We start from the raw sequence: 19,647 nt of genomic DNA, 5'->3' as shown, positions 1-19,647 counted from the left end.
CGTCATAGTAAGTTGTATGTCGTGATCTTTAGAGATGATTTTTCAATATCTATATTTAGAGTTTAATTTCAGGTCAAAGAACTGAATTGAGTCATTCAAAAACATAATATAAACTCATTCTTGTCGTTTTATGTGGTATAAATAGCTAAATATTTATCACGGGAGTTAAATACCCAACTCTTGACGTCATAACTATTGATCAAATATTTGCCGAGTGAAAATTTAACGTGATGAGAATTCATGTAAACAAATATATGATATGGAAATTTCAAAACATATACCGTGAATGTCATGTGTGATTGGTAAGGAATTCAAGATTAAGAATCTGGTATGCTGATTAATTCTTATCATGTTTTCGTATAATGAACACAGGCAGTGTTTTGAAATCCAGATTAGCCTTTGTCGTTCTAACAAAAAAAGATGCAAAAGTTCAACACTACGCCGTATACTTTGAAACATAAATTCTGTTTGTATCGAAAGCTTGTATTCTGCAGTACTTGGAAAGTGCTGCTAGAATCGTGTAGTTAACATGTCCTTGATCGAATGTACAAAATGTAAAAATTTTGGTAAGGTTTTAAACGAAACTTTGGAATAATTTTTCTGTGTCTAGAGAATAGGATTCTAGCAGCACTTTTCATGTCCCAGTGATGTTTTTACATAATTATTTTAACAAAAAGAAATAAATTATCCCCGGGGTAGTGTTAAGGCAATTTCTCTATTTATAGACTCACATGATGACATCGTAGTGGAGTGCTTCTTTTAGCCTAAGGCTCAATGACGTCTATACTATGGATAATACAGTGGCTGCAACGTTATTGTTGACAAACCAATCGTGTAGAATCGTTCGTGTAACGTGCGTGATCGTTCGTGTAACGTGCGAGATCGTGTGTGTATCAGACTCAAACGTTTGCGGTTTTAATCGTGCGTGATCGTGCGTTAAGAAACGTGTAAATTTCGTTTTGTATGTTTTTATCGGAATGTTATTTGTTATACAAGCATTTCGCTTGTCTGTTTGTTTTTTTTTTTTTCAATCCAAATAAAATAAATGAAGCGCGATTTACATAATTGAAAGCAGAACGAACTAACTATTGCTTGGAAATAAGCAATATAGTAAGTCGTACAATATTGTGTTCTCGTCAAATAGCGTGATTTTTTGTTATAAACCGTACTTAGATGTTTAAGGATTTCTTTTCTCTGATGTTAGTTATGTTTACTGCTAATTATGGTCAAGATATTTTTAAAATCAATAGATCAAAAATATTTTTTTTTTTTTTTACAAATAAATAAATTAACAATTCTCAATGCTTACATAAATATTTAGTCGGCAAATGTTTCGTTCATCAGTGATTATCTCTGGAGCTTACTTCTAATTAGTATTATAATTTCTGCAAATAAAATTTGTAAAATAATTGATGATTTTAGAGATTTAAAAATGGAAACATGGATATAACTTATAATCTAATTCACTTTCATGCCATCTTTTTTTCAAACTTATCCCTTTCTGCATATTATGAAATCCAATTTAATCAAAACTCACGGTCCACCTACATGTACATCTTCTGAGAGAACGAAAAAAAAACAATTTTCTTAAGTCGGAGAATTACGTAAATAATTATTTGTAGTCTAAATAATTAATAAGTCTTACATGTATTTAGTTCCAGAAATATCCATTTCTATTTTTTTTTTTTTTCATTTTTTAAAGTTCATGAAATAATATCAATAATTTTTTGAAATCTAAAATAACTATTAAGCCTTATTTCGTTTTTGAAAATATCCATTCCTAAAGAATTTGAACTATTTTGCGTGAAGAACCGTGCGTTTGCGTTAGCAATCGTGTAAGATCGTGTAACGTGTAGAATCGTGTTGCGTGAAGAATCGTTCCTGTAACAGATTTTATCGTGCGTTAATCGTGCGGAATCGTTCGTGTAACGTGATCGTTCGTGTAAGTTGTCAACAATAACGTTGCAGCCATTGTAATAGTAATTTTTTTATCTATTGCTTTTCCGAAAAAAGTCTAAATTCGCCGAAATATGATCATGGTACTGCCTTAACATACCTGCAAATTATCCTACTGATATATTCCTTTATATTAAATTCGAATCACATTGATTACTTCAAGTTTAGAATGATCAGTATCTCATAATTAGTAGAACTGCACGATTTTCAGTAGCGTAAACGCAATAAGAAGTTATATGAAGTATCTATATCAGTTATTCCTATTTTAAAAAATATATTAGATTTAGAATATTTATATTTTTCAATTAGATACTAAAGAAACAGAAAATAAATATGATGATAAACTATTATTTAGAATATTTGAAATTGTAGCTATGTAGTATATTTTAAACTAAATAAACAACAAGTAGATATTCTTTTCCAAGCTCAGTATTTTAATACATAGTAGACCTAGTAGACCTAAGATTATTCTAAATAATATATTCATTTTTCTACTTGGTCTTGGGAGAAAAGGGCACCTAAAAATGGTTAAAACAATCATGGTCATTAATTTAGGATCTATAAATAGACCAATAGAAGATAATGCATTTATTTAAATATAGCTTCTATTTCATTAATTATATAAAAGAAAACATGAATTTGGAAAACATGAAAATAAACTGATGGCATAAAGTCACTGTTTGAATTGATCAGTTTGCAAAGATTTTACATTCAATTCTTTGTGATTTTCTTGAAATATTCAAATGAACTGTTACTAAAAATAGATACGATGTTCAAAAAATTTTTGTAAATATTCTGACTTAAACTTTTATGTAGAAAATTTTAAGCCACTTAAAAATTCTAAGTAGCAAACTTCCATTTTGACGATTTTTAAAATTTTGCATGGTTTTCTCGCAGACTGGCTCTTATGAAGACTTTTGCCTGAAAGGGTAATTTTTATTATTTCTAACAGCGGTATTTCAATTTTTTATGTTCGTTGTGCTTCTTACTCAGAAAAAGGATTAAGTTTTGGCATATTACATCAAACTCTCTCTTATTTAGAAGATGTCATGAATACTAGTATGGTATTTTCTTTTGAAGTAATTTTGTAATCAGTAACATAAAAAAGAATACGTAGTACCTTCCCTGAATTGTACCAGTCCTCCTTTCCTTTGCTCTAAAACACTTCCTAAATTGATGAGGTTTTCGCTTTCATCTGAAAAATAATGTATCGTTCTGCTTACATAACTTTAAAATTTCTACATCTGCAAGTTATCACTGGGGAATAGCATAAATGTGTTTTATTGTAAAATGTGCATTCACCTCTTTCAGAATTTTAGAATATGTTCAAAACTGTGTGAATCCACCTAGTGCCACATTTTTATAGTTTTAGATTTTCGTCTTTTCAAAGACTATTTTAATCTTTTAATAGGCTTGTGTAGTTTTCTTCAATTATCTATCCTTTATGTATGTCCATTCTTGATATAAGAAACACTAGAGAGAGCAAATCGTAACATTCCAATGTACCTAAAACACAGTCAAGCGGAACTATACCTCAGTATAGCACACTTTCTTCGAGGATAAGAATAACTCACTATGTGTTACTCGATACAGGCATACTCGGCTGCAATTAGCTACGATGTATACATTCCTTTGAATTTAATCGCATTGGTTTTATTCCGTCTGTACTACTAATAAATGCTTGTCTGTGTAATATGTTACGTATTGCTTGTATTCATTGAGCTATATATATTTAGAATAACATAAATGTACATTTGTACTGAGTCAATGTTCTAAACTCAGATCTTAAGTTTTGAATCAGTAGGGCTACATATAATAAGTAAATGCATTCCCTTAGATTCCTTTTTATAATTTGCATACATTAATGGCATGCTTTAATAATATCCAACGGAAATGGTTCATGAAAAACAAATTATTACATTCATTTAGCCTAAAGTCATTAACCGGAACGGAAATCGTTAAGCTTTTTGTACAGACAAAAACCAATCCCTATCCTAAAAGTAGTACTAGTACACATGTAGGTCAGATCCCTATTTATACGAGGGGTGATCAAAAAGTTCGCGAACTATCTCTATATTTAAAAAACCCCAATTCAGACCAAAATGAAAGAACTATATACGGTAAGGGCGTATTTCTGCCCCCATAATAGTCAAATTTTGAAAATCTCTTGAAATGAGGAAAAAGTGCATATATTGTATAAAATAATCCAAATTAAGACAATATATTATGAAATTGGAAAAATTAGTTGGCTTTTCTTGTCTCTGTGACGTCACAAACTATTTGGATTTCCGTAATTTTTAAAATAGAGGCCAAAATGCGCAGAGTTTGTTCAATTTTGGCTATAGTATTTATAGAGCGCAAGCTTGCTCAGGTACCATATTCACATATTTCATTGATATTATCAATCTACACTTTATATCGAAAGATCTAGTCTGAGCAGACCTGCGCTCGATAATTTCCAATCAAAAAACCGACGTAAAATACGCTATTTTCTCTCAAAATCATTGCAATTTGGAATTTACGTCATTTTATTGACGTCATATCTAACTAATGATGTCATAGTTGATAAAAATATTTAATGCTTTGAAGTCTGCAAATATCCACCTGGTTTAGAGCATAATTAAAGATTTCTCCATCAAAGTTTTATTTTGGGGGCAGATACTGGCCACTACAGAATATAGTCCTTTGGCACACATATAGTCATACACATGTTCTATAAATAGCAGATGTTAAATAATGTTTTCCTCTGTGTTTGTGACGTCACAATGTGAAAATGACGTCAGTATGTAGGTCACTTGTGACAAAAAATGGTTGACTCAGTCGTACTCGAGAAACGAACGGCTGTAAAGTTTAACGTATATCTCGGAAATTCCTTTACAGAAGAATATAATAGTTTGTACAAGGTTTATGAAGACAAAAGACTTACCAGAAGTTCAATTATTAATTGGATTGAATGTTTTAATGAAGGCAGGGAGATGGTTAAAAATGATGTTTGTTTTGTTGCCGAGCGAAAGCAAGCCGGTAAAAAGATGTCTCATTAGTTGAGCAGTTTGTTTTGAAAGATCGCCAAGTTACAGTAAGAAAAATAGTTGAATATCTGAGCAATAATATAATTATTAAATCCCTAAAATATCGTTTACTTTAAACTTTAAACATATGAGATATGAAAAAAAAGAAGGCGCCCATACTTTTTTCACATTGGATAAACGACGCTCCCGAGACAGAGGACTCAAGTTGTAATGATCACCATGCAAATTCTGGGAAGGAATATTCTTATCCACCCATCCTATTGCCGAGATTTGGCCATTTCTGACAGATGGTCTGTTTTTGTTATAAAAAATTACTTGCATGGTAAGAAATATAAGACTCGAAAAAATCTCTTAGCTTCTGTGAACAGACTGCTACGAAGCATGTCACGTGACCACCTGGATCACGTGATTCGCGCATGGTCAGAACAACAACAGATGTGCATTAAAATCGGAGAGGACTACTTTAAAAAATAATGAACACTGGAATCTCATTTTATTTCTTTTAAGGAAGTAATTCAATTAGTTCGCGAACTTTTTGATCACCCCTCGTATAAAAGTGAACCTTTGGACAATTACAGTAATGGCCATTTTTACTGACTATCATGAAAGCTTAGACCACTTCTAAAATAGAGATAGCTGTGGACTATACAGATGACGTTTTAAGGTACGAAAGGAGCGGATCTCCGTAGTTCAATAAGTTTTATCTTTAATCTTAAGGCTCACTTGTTAAAAAAAGAGGAGATCAGTGATCCAGATCGCTCACCTCAGCACTTGAATACAGAAAACGAGAAAAGTTCAATATTTAGAGATTAAATGTATTGTGGTCCAAACCTACCCCAAAAAGGGAGGGAGCATGATTTGAACAGAATTGAATCAACATCAACTGCGGATGTTTTTATATATTTTTTACATATCATGTCTTCAGAATATCTTTTCAAAGATTTTCTTCTGTATATTTCTATGTAAAAGTTCGATCTTCTTTTTTGTATTGCCGCCCTATATCCCCCAGAGGTCATGATTTGAACAAACCTGAATCTACACTACCTGATGATACTTCTTTATTAATATAACTAACCATGGCTTTGCTCTTTTCGAAAAGAAGACTTTATTTCTTAGATATTCTATGTACAACTTTTATCCCCTGTTTGGCTCTATCCTACCCTAAACGAGACAAAATTTGAACAAATTTGAATCTACACTACCTAAACATGCTTCTGCATTTTTAAGAATAATCATACATGTAGCTTTGTCTTTCTTGATAGGAAGACTTAGATATTTCCTATAAATTCTTGTGTATAACTTTTATCCCTTGTTATGTCATGTATCTCTCCTTGAAAGAGAGCTTAGTCCTCTATTTAAACAAATTTAAATACCCTTCATCCAGGTTGTTTTTGGCAAGATTTCAATTTCTCTATGGTTCTTGAGAAAAAGTCGGAAAAGTGTTACGTTTCCAAACAAAACATGACACACGACAGGCGGACAGACAAGTACGGACAGGGGACACTATTGCATTGGAGAAACCCGCTTGGGCTTCTGTTCAATTTTGCTAACAAGATATCAAGAGGTCACAGTTTTACTCCATATATTCTTTTGTAAAATTCTGATCGTCCATTGTAGCCCTACCCCCCCCCCCCCCCGGGGGACATGATATGAACAAATTGGAATCAACACCATCTGAAGATGCTTCAACATTACGATTAATCATGCCTTTGCTGTTCCTGAGCAAAAAATATTTAACGATTTTTTTCTGTATATTTGTATGTTAATCTTTGAATGTCTTTGCGGCACCACTCTACTTATAGGGGTAATTAAATCTACATTTTGTAATGTTGCTTTCGGATAAATTTTTACTCGTTTGACCCAGTGGTTCATGAGAAAAAAATCTTATCAAAGACTTTTTTTTCTAGTATGCTTGTGTGATCACCTATTGTTGCTCAATTCCATCCCCAGAGATCGAGATTCGAACAAATTTGAATTTACAATATAAAAAAACCTTTCTTCTAAGTTTCAACTTTTCGGGCTAAGTTGTTCTTGAGGAAAATATTTTTAAAAGACGTAATAGTTTTTTACTTATTCTTAATTTTCTCCCCTCAAAATATGGTGTGACTTTTCACTTGAACAAAGCTGAATTCCCTCCCCCAAAGGATGCTTTATGGTAAGTTTGGCTGAAATTGATCCGGAAGTCGAAAATGTTTACAGACACACGGACTGTGGACAAAATGTGATCAGAAAGTTTACTTGAGCTTTCAGCTTGGGTGATCTAAAACTGATAAAGAAGACAGAGAGAGCAAGAAAGAGAGAGACCGTGTTTATTACATTTTTAACAGTGAAATACTGTAATTTATTTACTGAATAAAAGAGATATTCTGACAGAGTGTAAAAGGATATCAAAATGGTATTCTCACAGTGTGAAGATATCAGAAGTGCGGCAAGACTTACGATTCTCCTTCTCTTCAGGAAGAGTGTTTTTAAAACAAAATCCCTGGCTTGTTATAAGAAAGAGTGAATGAGCCATCCTGACAGAGACAAATAGTTAAACTGCCAAAGTTTTTTCCAAATATATCGTCAAAAATCCATGTTTACAACGTTTTTCAATCTTCAATCGCTTAGCTATGACGTCTCAACCGCTCAACTATGACGTCACAGCCTATAAGGCTGTGATACGAAAAGACAGAGGCAAAGAGAAAAATCTAAGAAAATGTAATAAACAGAAAATTCAATGTTTTGTAGACGAATATGGAATAATTTCACTCGTGAGAAAGGATTTTTTAAAATATTTTCAATTGTGATTCACAGTCGTGAAAATATCAAAAAATCCTGTCCCACTCGTGAAATAAATTCCGTATTCATCTACAAAACATTGAACATCCTCTATTTATCTATCACCTTCCCTGATTAGTAAAGTGTCATGTCGAGTAAAATTGTGTACATGTACAATGGTAATGTAAGTATATCTTCAACGAACATTTTTTTTTTACCCAAATCGAAGCATATTTCAGACAGTATTTTTTTTTTTCGAAAAAGCTTTGTTTTTTTTACCCCGAACTACCTAATTAAAATTCTTAAATGAAACAAATTTTTCATTTCATTTATATAATTTGTTTAATCAGTTTAACTATGTGCTGAATTACACTGCATTTCAGTTCATAAGCAATATAAATAATTTAGTTCTTATAAGATTTTGTTTGCATGTGATTTATCTTAGAGAACTCTCTCAGTTTGCATAAATTTACCTGTGATTGCGACTCCTTGTTTTCTTTTTCTTTTCTTGTACCAAAATAGAAAGAGAAGGATAGCAAGAGTCACTACTAACGATAAAGTGATGGCCGCTATTGCTCCAGCAGGAACCTGACCAGTTTCTGTTACTTCAGTTGTATTTGTAAAACCAAGTGTAGTAGCAGAGTAGTTTATTGTTGCATTGGAGGCCACAAAAACGTTGTTTCTTGTTGTCATCTCTGGATCTCTATAACATTTTTTTTTTTAAAAACTTTCGTTAAAAGATTGATCTGTTTTGGTAAATATAATACTTCAAATGGTTGATTTAAGAATTTTTTAGCTCTCTTTCGTTCATCTTACATCTTGGGACATTTTGGATCTGCATAAAAGCACCGCTTTTCTCTGTTTATTTGATGACATGCTGGATCTATTTAAATATATAAATCAAAGAAACTGAAAAGGAATCAGCATAATTTGAAGATAATTTGATTTTGCATGAAAGAAAACTAACAGGAATGAGTATAATTAAGAATATAAAACAACATTTCACATTCAGTTTTGTTTAAAATGCACACACATTGATAAAGATTAGAGCTTTTGAAGTTTGATGTGGTACAACCCTCCGAGAAGCTGCTACAGCTGATGATATCTACAATTCCTTCATCATTTACAACCAGACAGGAGCCTGTATTGAGAAAGATATAGAGTGAATAAAAAATGGAACATTGATTTTAGTTTCTGTATCTGTTAATTACTAGCGTAAATATTTTATTGTTTCAATAATGATAGAAAAAAGTTAATATATTTGAATCATATTTTTTAAAATAAATTCAACGGCGAGCTTTCAGTAAATAACAAGTGCATGATCTTCCAGTAATGTATCCAGAACAGTAATTTTTATTAGTCAAAATTACTACACATTTATGCAGATTTTATCCAGTAACGCTATAGTATTGCCTGCAACGGCTAACTTGGAACTTGGAACTCTTTTTCTATACAATTATTATTACATGTAAAGGAAATTTTTTTATCAAATTCCAAATTTATCTGACAGGTTTTGTATGTAATGAAATATGTTTTCCAATACAAAATTAGAAAACCCTTCCAGTAAAATTAATTTTTGTTATATGAATTTACGATTATTTTTTAATCATATACATGTGTCTGATATTTCAAATCCAAAGTCTCTACATATAATTCAACATTTAATGTACAATATCCATTTTCATGTAAGCAGTGGATATTCAATTACCACCACCGCCCCACCTCTCTTTGATGGTTTGAATGTCATATAGCACGGTGGTATATACTACGCAAACCTGGCATTTGAAGTCCTACAGTGCCGTTGTAGCAGTATTCCACAATGGCTGTCTTCCTGAAATTAGGGACACAGAGGTATTGACTATTCCCGAATTTGTCGACACCGCATTTCAGCCTGGAAGCTGCTTTATTTTGTCCCGTTATGTTAACAGGACACGATCCAACGACATATCCGAAGCCAAGGTAGTCCATACCTGGTTATAAAGTAAATAAATATTTGATTCCACCGGGTATTTGTACGTAAAATATTTTTTGAATATCAATAGTAAAAGAAAAAGAAGTTAAGGCGAAGATTAAAAGTTAAACGTTAAGATCAAGATCATGGGGTCAATTATCATAATTCAGCCTGAAGTGTCTTGTCACAAGTAATGCAAATTTGAAAAAAAAAATATGAAAGTCCTGTCTCCCTCTTCAGGAGCAAACGTGGCGACCAAAGTTAAAATTTTAGATAAGATGGTAAGTCAAAAATGACAGTGCTATCTGAAAAGTACTGTTAATTATCGGTAATATATAGAACAAGTTGCTGTCCTTTAAAAAAGGACTGCAATACGTGGACCATATGCATGTGTTTCGAAACGAAATTCAAAGAATTTTTCTAGATTTAGTGAGTTTACAAAGGTGTAATTAAGTTTAATCTTTTTTTCTAATTTTCATCGTTATTTAAGTCTGCTTATAATTAGGCTGTAATGATAAGAAAAATCATGACCTTGAAATGATATGAATATGAAATGTTACGTTGTTCTAGGTATCTATCACAATTGTAATTTAGCCTTTAAAATTAACAACAGAATTAAAAGAGGCTTAAGCGTGCAGGTATCGTAATCTCCATTGGCGTATCCAGGGAGGGGGGTCGGGTGTTGGAACCCCCTTTATTTTTGCAGAAAGAGGAAGACAGAATGTTAATTCTGTAATATATACATTTTTTTTCATCTAGTATTTTCAATAAAATATGAAGTACTTCAATTTCTGCCCTTTCTGCTCTCTAGATCGAGTTTTGCTTATTGCTTCCTCCGTGTACCTTCACAATACCGGTCCCGGGCCTCGACCACCCACATGTAACATGAAATATTTCACTTTGATATCATCGGAAGATTCCAGCGAACGAACGTACGGCTATGCCATTTTTGGACAATCTTCTAAAGTAACTAACTTTAAGAAGTATGCATAAAAAGTCATGAAAGGGAGTATCCATAAGAGAATATTATCCTTTACAAAAATTTTGATATTTCTTAATAGGCAAAATTTGTACATGACAAAAAATTTTGATATTTCTTAATATGCAAAATTTGTACATGACAATTAATTGTCATGTACAAATTTTGCCTAAGAAATATCAAAATTTTTTAAAGGACAATATTTATCTCCTTGTATTATGGGGATATTTTAATCAATGTAGAGAAAGGTTCAAAATGTTTTAATCAATGAAGAGAAAGGTTCAAAATGTCCCGTAGTAGGTGGGGGAGGGGGGCTCACTTTTTCTTTAAAAAAATCTTTTGTTAGAATTTTAATATATAAGTTTTAATTTGCATTGGAAGCTCCCCCGCACTTTTTGTTGCGGAAAGGTTCAAAATACAGAAAATCAAACATTTAAAAGAAATCAAAATGTAACGAAAAGTTAGACGAAGTCCCCCTCCCTCCTAAATAGGATTTTACAGGGTGGTGAACAGGTTGTTAATTTATTTATTTATTTCTGCTTGTCAACTCGTTTAGAAGGTTGCCCCCTTTGAAAGCCGTTGCTACGGGCTTGAATGGAAGTGCCTGTGGTGTGACTTAGACCCCCCCCCCCCCTTTACTAAAGGCTCTCGAGTTAACTTAAACAATGCTAAGTTATCGATTAACTCGATCAATTTAAAAACACACACACAAAAAAAGATTACTTTTGTGTGTGTGTGGGTTTTTTTTTCTCTGTCTCTTTTAAATAACGGAATGGTTGATATACAACACCTGCAATTGTAACTTCTCGGCAGAAGGTCTGAGAAGATGCGATTGACAATCTTATTGCACGTGTGTATACCTAGGCTATTTGGTCTTGCAAGCACAGGTGTGTGTATTGTTTGCTAGTGACGCTTAGACTGGTGACGGTATTTGCTACAGACATGAAGAACTATACACCAGTTTCATAACATGTACAGTTTTTTTTTCTAGTGAAAATTGGAGTAAATTAAAAGTCGAATATTTTGGATATGGGGTAACCCATATCTATTCTTGTTACAACGATCTTCAATGCATCCATGGACGAGTTCATTGGTTACTCTGAAAGATTGCACAGGTTTACTTTTAGTTAACATTTTCTACAATGATCTGCCTACTTTGAGTGATTGTACTTTCATAGCAAAGTTGTTAAATATTATTCCCGATTGGCCTATAGTTTTGTCATTTAACTGAAAAAAAATCCGGCTATTTCGATACATGTAATACTTAACGGCTGGGACTTGACATCTGTACTAGATTTATACGGAAGTATCCTATCATTGGAAAGATAGATGGTACACGTGTAGCACAGATCTTCTTTTTTTTTTCTCCCTCTCCCCCACATGGAAAAACATTGCTACAGGCCTTTATTAAGCTATATTTGGATTGCTGTCTATCAAATTATTTTGCAAATCTTGATGCACAAAACTAACGCCGGTAAACATGGCAAAGACTATCTGTTAAAACCTAGTGGTTTTAATTCAACATGTTCAAGCTGTTAAGCTATCTCTATAAGTTCTTCCTACTTATTTAAAAGCTTGTACCATAGAATTTAGTTTGCATATAAGGTTATATGTATTAAAGAGAAATTCAGATCTTGGTTACGCCAAAGAATACATGAATACGATGTGCAGTTTTTTGAGCGAGGTTTGCCAATGATTGGCATATTCTAATTCGTAGAGGGCGAATTGTTTTACGGGCAAGTTGTCTTAGAGGAGAACTCTCTAGCATCCTCGCGCATGCGTAGCCTGACGTAAGCCCATGGCATCCGGTTTAAATCCGCTAATATATTTTCTGCGTGGACCTCAGGGTCCACGCAATAAAAAATATGAGAGTTTATTTTTTTCTCATTATAAAGTATTTGCCAATGTAACATAAAAAGACTATAGGTTTAACGTCAAGATTACGGTACGTATCATATATATATATATATATATATCCCAAGTATTCCTCTTAAAAAGAAAGCAAAAATGTCGATTTTTTTTCATCAGGTCAAACTTAGAGGTCAAGGTCACGGGGTCAAATATGTCTGAAAATTTAGAAACTTCTTATCTTCTGTCATTCAAAAGTTTTTAACAAGGTTAATATTTTTAGTAAGGTCAAATTCAAGATGCTCAAGGTCATGGGGTCAAAAATCAAAGCATGTTCAGAAACATCATGTCAAAGATTATGGTCATATCAAACATGAATGATTTATCTTCTCTCATTCAATGTTATAAGCAAGGCTTAAATTTTTAAAAAGGTCAAACTTCAACGTCAATGATCAGAAATCATAATTCAATTTGAAAGGTTTCTCGCAGAAAACGTAGATTTAAAACAAAATTTGAAAGCCGTATCTCTTCTCATTCAAAATTTAAAGTAATGTTAAACCATGTGAAAAGAAGGTCAAAATTCAAGGTCATGGGATCCAAAAGCAGTGTAAATTTTTAAAGGTCTTGTCACAGATAAGGTACAATATGAATTATTAAAGCCCTATTTTTTCTCATTCAAATGAGTTGACCGAGGCTTTTGTGACTGACAGACGAGCATGACAGACAGACTGAAAGACAAATGCAATTTAACCCCCCCCCCCCTTTCGCTTTAGCGGGAAACAGTTAGAACAATGGTATCGGTAACATTATGAATATATCATAAAATGCGATATTCTTCTAATCCTGCAAAGAACAACTAATGTCATTAACAATCTCTGTGGGCGGTGCTCTATGAAATATGGATATTACGAACAATTATCAAGCTCAAAAGAGCATATATATTAAAACAGTACAAATCGGGAGAAGAGCAAACACGGACCTATAGAAGCATCAGAGGTGGAATAAGGTGACATGGAGGAGGAAGCATCCCCTGTCGCTCGGTCATACTCGTCGTGTACTCTTATAATGATCGGGTAAATGAGAAAATCCGTAGACAATTCAGTGTGTAAATAATGGCTTAACAGTTAGTATGGAAAACGTCAGTAAGCATTCGACATAATGACATAGATTCATTTGTATTTTCTAACAAGGTCATTTTACACAACTTGCGAGAGGTTGAATTCAAACAAGACTCTTGATATCCTTGTTTCATCAACTTTGTTTTTAATAGCATACCTCGATATATAGAAATTGTTTGTGTGTAGAGTATCAAACGAATCAAATGATCGAATCAAATGGGACACATAAATTCTAAATGCAGATAATAAGGATATATTGCTACTTAAATTAAGGAAGTTGACAGTAGAAAAGCTAAAATATATCTTACTCTTACAATTATATCAGTATGATAAAACAAAACGAGGATTTAAGGGTGTAAGTTAAAATTTATCTTAGTGTTGGTCGGTCTACAAATTGTAAAATTACTACAGTGAGAGTAACACTTGAATCACGGTGTCAGTTGACAAGAAAATTGACAGGTGATACTTACGACTCTTGTCAGCTGGCAAAATGTATCTATGTGCATTTATCTATGTGTGGTGAATAAAGCTAATGAAAAACTTTTGGTTAGCATAGATTGATGTGGTTGTCTACATAAAAAATACTGCAAAAGTTGACTCATCGATAAATTGTTAAATCTTTTTTACTGTAAAAAAAAAACAATCTAGACGCCCACTTCCGTCTTTATCTAAAGAGAATTCATCCTAAGTAGTTTACAGTAAGATATATTCTTAATTCTTCATATGCATATAAATATATTTGTCTTAAAATATAGCGGAATATTTTTATATTACCCGACTGAGCTTCAGAGGCGTTGTCTGCAAGTAAAGATTATAATGTCTTCAATGGCGCTTCTTCCCCATATTTCATTCACCTTGATTTTTTTTTCTTGATTGCCCGGATTTCAATAGTGACTGCACCCGTTACCTTATTCGCCGTCTACCTTATTTAAAGGGGTATTCAGATTTCAGATTACGTAAAAAATCTTTTATGTAATGAGCGGTTTTAGAATAGGTGAAGTCAGACACAATTTAAAAGGAAAGCAGAATTATTTGACTAATGATGCATTAATATATTATTTATAAACAACTATACTTTCAAGTATCATTTTATTTTAGGTAAATCAAACACAGGCTCTTGATTCGGTAATAATTTTTTAACCCGCACTACTATATGTTTAAAAATTTATTACCGAATCAAGTGCCTATGATATGTGATATAAAATCCATGCGCGGATCTACAGGGGGTAAGACCATTCCACCCTTGGAATAAGCGAAGTTAATAAAGTAACTAAAAATTACCCAACCCCTCTTTTTTTGAAAAAGTTAACCATACATAAGGAAGTTTAGCTGTTCACCCCCCCCCCCTCCACAATTTCAAATGGGACGAGATTGTGAGTTTCGTTTTTAATTGTTTGTTTTTTTTCTGTTTTTTTTTGGGGGGGGGGGAGAGGGGGTGTTTGTTTTTGATTTTTTTTTTTTATTTGGTTGATTGGTTGGTTGGTCTTCAAATTTTTGTGTTTAGTGGATATACGAGGGTCATTCAAAAAATCCGTAGACTTTTGTTATAACTTTTTTTATTTAACGTCATATTATATCCAAATTTAGTATACATATTTTAACAATAGATTTAAATAATTTGAGTCCAAAAATTGGAATATATCTTGATAAAAAAAATTTAAAGTTATAAAAGATTTAAGACAGCTAAAATGGGGTCACGGAGCAGGGTCAAAATTGAGTCATATAATAATTATACACTTCATAATATTTATAGTCATACTTCTAATCAATGGCGCTAAGAGAAAAAAAAATCAAATGTTCAAATTCTGTATTGTTCTATTACTCCAGATGCTAAAATGTAATGTGATACATTGCAACTTCTTTGTTTAAAAGATATCAATCGTCAAAGACAGATAAACTTCATTCAAAAAAGCAAAAATGATGACGTTGAAGGACGTCACAGAGCAGCGAGTAGGGATAAAATTTTGCGTCGCATTCGGGAAACCTCTAAAACAAACTCTGAGAATGCTCGAGGAACCAGGAACTATATCAAAAATGAGCCGTGCATTTGTACAACCGTGAAAAAGACAGTTTTTGAGTGATAGAGGCTTTGATCGGACGAGTGGCGTTCTTTACATATTATAGTAAAAAATATGGTCAAAAGTGTTATATGTAGTACCGTCATAAAACGTGATGTGCGCTTTACTGTTGCGGAGCTTGTGGAAGCAGAGCTACACGGTAAAGAATTTGAAAAAAAGACAATATAACTTAAGCTACTCGAATACATAGCAAACTAGGTATCAAGTGTTATGGATACGTCTTTAAGAATGGATAAGACGCTACAAAACCGTGTGTGAAATAAAAAGGCAGAGTTATTTTGAGAAACTTTCTCGACTTTATTTTTAACGTTATAATGTTGTTAAGGTGCTCCGTGACGACAAAACGTGTTGCTTTTAAAATTGATTAACATGAGCTCCACTTAATCAAATGGAATAAAACTTCACACATCGACAAAATAAATGTTTTTACATATGAAAATGTGTTGATCTTAAATCTTTCAAAAATAATATGATGATGAGGGACATTGTCTATTTGTCATGTTGAACTGCCCTCGTGTATCTATATATATTGTTTGGTCTGGGATAGACTCCCCAGGAAAAAAAATTTCAAGATCCGCACCTGGAATCACATTTGATATGCAATTCCGGTATGTCATTACGGATGCCCTCAGTTACATTCATGCAGAGACTTCTGAATATTGTAAGCCAATAACAAAGATTGTAAGTTTTTTTTTTTCTCAAAAGGTTATTAAACAACCGTGAACGTATAGATTTTTAAATGTTTGTTCCTGAAATTTCATCAGAATAGACCAATATACTGGTGTTAGCAAAAAAATTAAGATCCGTTCTAAATATTTCAGAAGGGCGTAGAACTAAAACTCTAAAAGTAATAAGTAAAGTGAGGTCCCAAAAATTAGAGTCCCAAAAAATATTTCAAGAGAGTCAAAGAAAAAGAGAGAGACGTTTCTCCGCAAAAACAGAGTATATTGTCTTAAGAGGGTATTCATGGTCCCGGATATAAAAATACTTTTCACTGGTTGTCTTATCATTGCCATGCCAAGTACGCTTTGTCCGTAGGTCTGTCCATTGACCTATGAACCCCAAAATGGCACCACCCTCCAATCCAGGTATACCTACTTTAATAATATTTATGGACCTAGTCTCCATCTCTGCACCACAGGGATTCTAGCCCTACGCTTTTTTATTCATCTGTTTCAAAGTTCCCAATTTTATTACTCTTAATCAAAAATCTTAATAGTAACTTTACATTTCCATTTAAATTTTATTACTTAGTATCGATGGCCTTGATTGGTCTATTCCGATCAATTCCATTACAAAATGATTTACAAAATTATAGTTCATTGTACCAACAACAAAATCCAATTTGTTCTAACAAGATAATTAAAGTCCATGAACATAAAGTCTCTTTTCCAATTATAAAGTCACTGTATGTGGTACACTAATAATGTACATCCTTGTTTAATAAACTTCTATTTTATTTTACTGTCACTACTAAGTTCACCATTCATAACTAAAATGATTATGATATGAATACAGTCCAAGTTTAAAATGTTCAGATAAAATGTCCACTCTCAAACCTATAGGTTTACAATATCAGTGTCAAAATCATTTAAAACACCCAAGAACGCAGGTATGTTAAGAAAGCACTAAGATAATCTGACTTGACTGAATTAGTGATACAATATGACGTCATAGTAGCCGAGATGACGTCAAGTTTAGAACACAAGTTTTCTTAATATTGTTATTTAGAGACATAATTAACTCCTGAAAATGAATAGAAACGTGCAAATATTAACAAAAATCAAATGTGTTAATTTTATTATGCTGTATCTGTCACTTGAATTAAAATCTCCGACCGATGACGTCATAACTGTTCAACAAGTAACTTGAGAATCGAACATGTTGTGTAACGAGAATTTGGCTAAGACGGCATGTAAAAAGATACGTAAAAGGGGGTTTAGAAGCAAATACCGTGAATATTGTGTGTTATTCATGTGAAGTTAAAGTTTGTTAAACAGGTATGTTGATTTATTTTCATCGATTATATTTTCTATTGAAGAAAGTCAGCTATTTACGTATCCTGGTTGGCCTTTCCTTTGTCATTCGTGACAACAATAATGCAAAAGAACAACACTAAGCTGGATATTTAAAAAACATAAGATTTGTACATATCGAAAGCTTGTGTTCTAAAATACTTGGAAAATGCTGCTAGAATCGTGAGGTAAACATGGTTTGAAGACATATCTCGGGTTATATGTATATAATGCAAAACATCGGGTAAGGTTTTGTGCAAATATGTGGGATAATTATTTTCCCGACCGGACAGTGGGATTCTAGCAGCACTTTTTAGGCATAAGAGATGTTTATCAACTATATTATTTACTCAAAGAAATTATTAAACCCCGGGGTATTGTTGTTCTGTGAACTTTTTTATTAAGGAATATTTTGCTATTAATAGCAGTCACGTGATGACGTCGAGGTGATGCACTACTTGGCCTCAGACACTCCGTGTCTTTATATAATAGTTAATAATAGTTTACGTTTTATCGGCGACTTGGACAAATTATCAATCTTAATTTTCTTTAAAAAGTCTAAATTTCTCGAGAAATGATTTGTATGCTTCCTTAACATACCCGCGAAATTGTAATTAAATTAGCTGTTCATTCTTATAAAGTCACTCATATGTGAAAATAATACGTGAAAGAATTTAATATGCGTCTGTAATTTACAAGGCTTGGCAAATTTAATCTGACTAGGTAACCTAACAAGAGGCCCAAGGGCCGTAACGGTCATCTGAGTATAATACAACAATTTAGAGGATCCATAGAGTATAAAATAAACTGATAGATGAAGCCTTGTTGCCCAAAAGCAAGAGAAATAAGATGATCAGGATCAATGAAATAATTAGTCCAGTATTCAGTAACAACTCATAAATTAAATTCTAAATCTATCCCCCATTTATCACTATCGCAATGCAGACAATTAACAAACTATTAGTTCTTCTGTACCACTTTTAATCCCACATTGTGACCTCCCACATTGGCCCCTCTCGGTCTTTGAAGAACATTTAATGTGATAAGTTATATCTGTCTCCTTTTGATTTATTTATTATTTACAAGTCTACCTGATCACTAAAACTATGAACGTACTCTTTGTACTATAATACAATATCATTTTTTGCATAATTCTCTTAGTCCAATGACTTTCAAATAACTATTTAAAGTGATTAAGGAGGAATGCCACACCAAAATTTTATTTAAAAGGTCTATAAGAATTTCCTTTTAAACTATGGTTTCAGCAATGAAAGACAGATATTAGCTTTTAATTATTTTATACGAATTGTTTTGCATTTTTGAATTTTTTTTTTTTTTTTTTGCATTTTTTCAGAGAAAGTGAAAAGAATGTTTTATCTGCAGATAAGATGCTTTATGGTTTAAAATTTGCTATTAATAAATACATAATATGAATGTCTAATAAAATATGTTAATAAAAGCTGGATAGACATTTTATTTTATGAAAATAAAACACATAATTTGTGAATATCTTATTAAAACAAGTCACAACTAGGGAGAATATGTTAGTCAATCATATTTTAAAAAGAAATTGAAATGAAATTGAGAAATTGTAGGGAAAATAATTATCTTAATATTTGGACCAATCCCGATCAAAATTAACACAAAATAAATAAAATAATAATTCACTTCCTTCTTTTGGCACTGAGAAATCTATTTGATTATCAAGTTCAATTACTTTTTAACCTGTATTACACCTTGTAAAAATGTTATCTCTTTCCAATTATTACATAATTCTGGTTGGGATCAGTTTAAATTTTGATTGGAATTGGCCAAAATTTAAAAAAAGAAATAATTTCTCTAAAATTTTGCAATTTCATTTCAATTTCTTTTAAAATATGAATGCCTAATATATTCTCCCTAGTTGTGACTAG

At 32.4% G+C, this 19,647-nt stretch overlaps 2 protein-coding genes across 2 annotated transcripts in view; both read right to left on the bottom strand.

Annotated features, from left to right (window-relative positions):
• LOC133200542 (uncharacterized) overlaps nt 1-19,647 on the bottom strand; it is a 241,529-nt gene that overhangs the window by 67,510 nt on the left and 154,372 nt on the right. The window lies entirely within an intron of this gene.
• On the bottom strand, nt 2,440-9,718 carry LOC133200480 (uncharacterized). Its single transcript, XM_061336272.1, has 4 exons — nt 9,521-9,718; nt 8,779-8,886; nt 3,077-3,151; nt 2,440-2,474 (listed from the first exon to the last, which is right to left on the bottom strand). The coding sequence occupies exons 1-4, from the start codon at nt 9,711-9,713 to the stop codon at nt 2,440-2,442; spliced, it is 411 nt and encodes a 136-aa protein (XP_061192256.1). The 5' UTR covers nt 9,714-9,718.

This window comes from Saccostrea echinata, unplaced genomic scaffold, assembly GCF_033153115.1.
Source record: "Saccostrea echinata isolate AGI-Se365-2 ecotype Australia unplaced genomic scaffold, CSIRO_AGI_Sech_v1 ptg000040l, whole genome shotgun sequence".
Lineage (NCBI taxonomy): Eukaryota > Metazoa > Mollusca > Bivalvia > Ostreida > Ostreidae > Saccostrea > Saccostrea echinata.
Note: the sequence above shows the minus strand (reverse complement) of the source record. Positions and strands in the feature narration are given on the sequence as shown.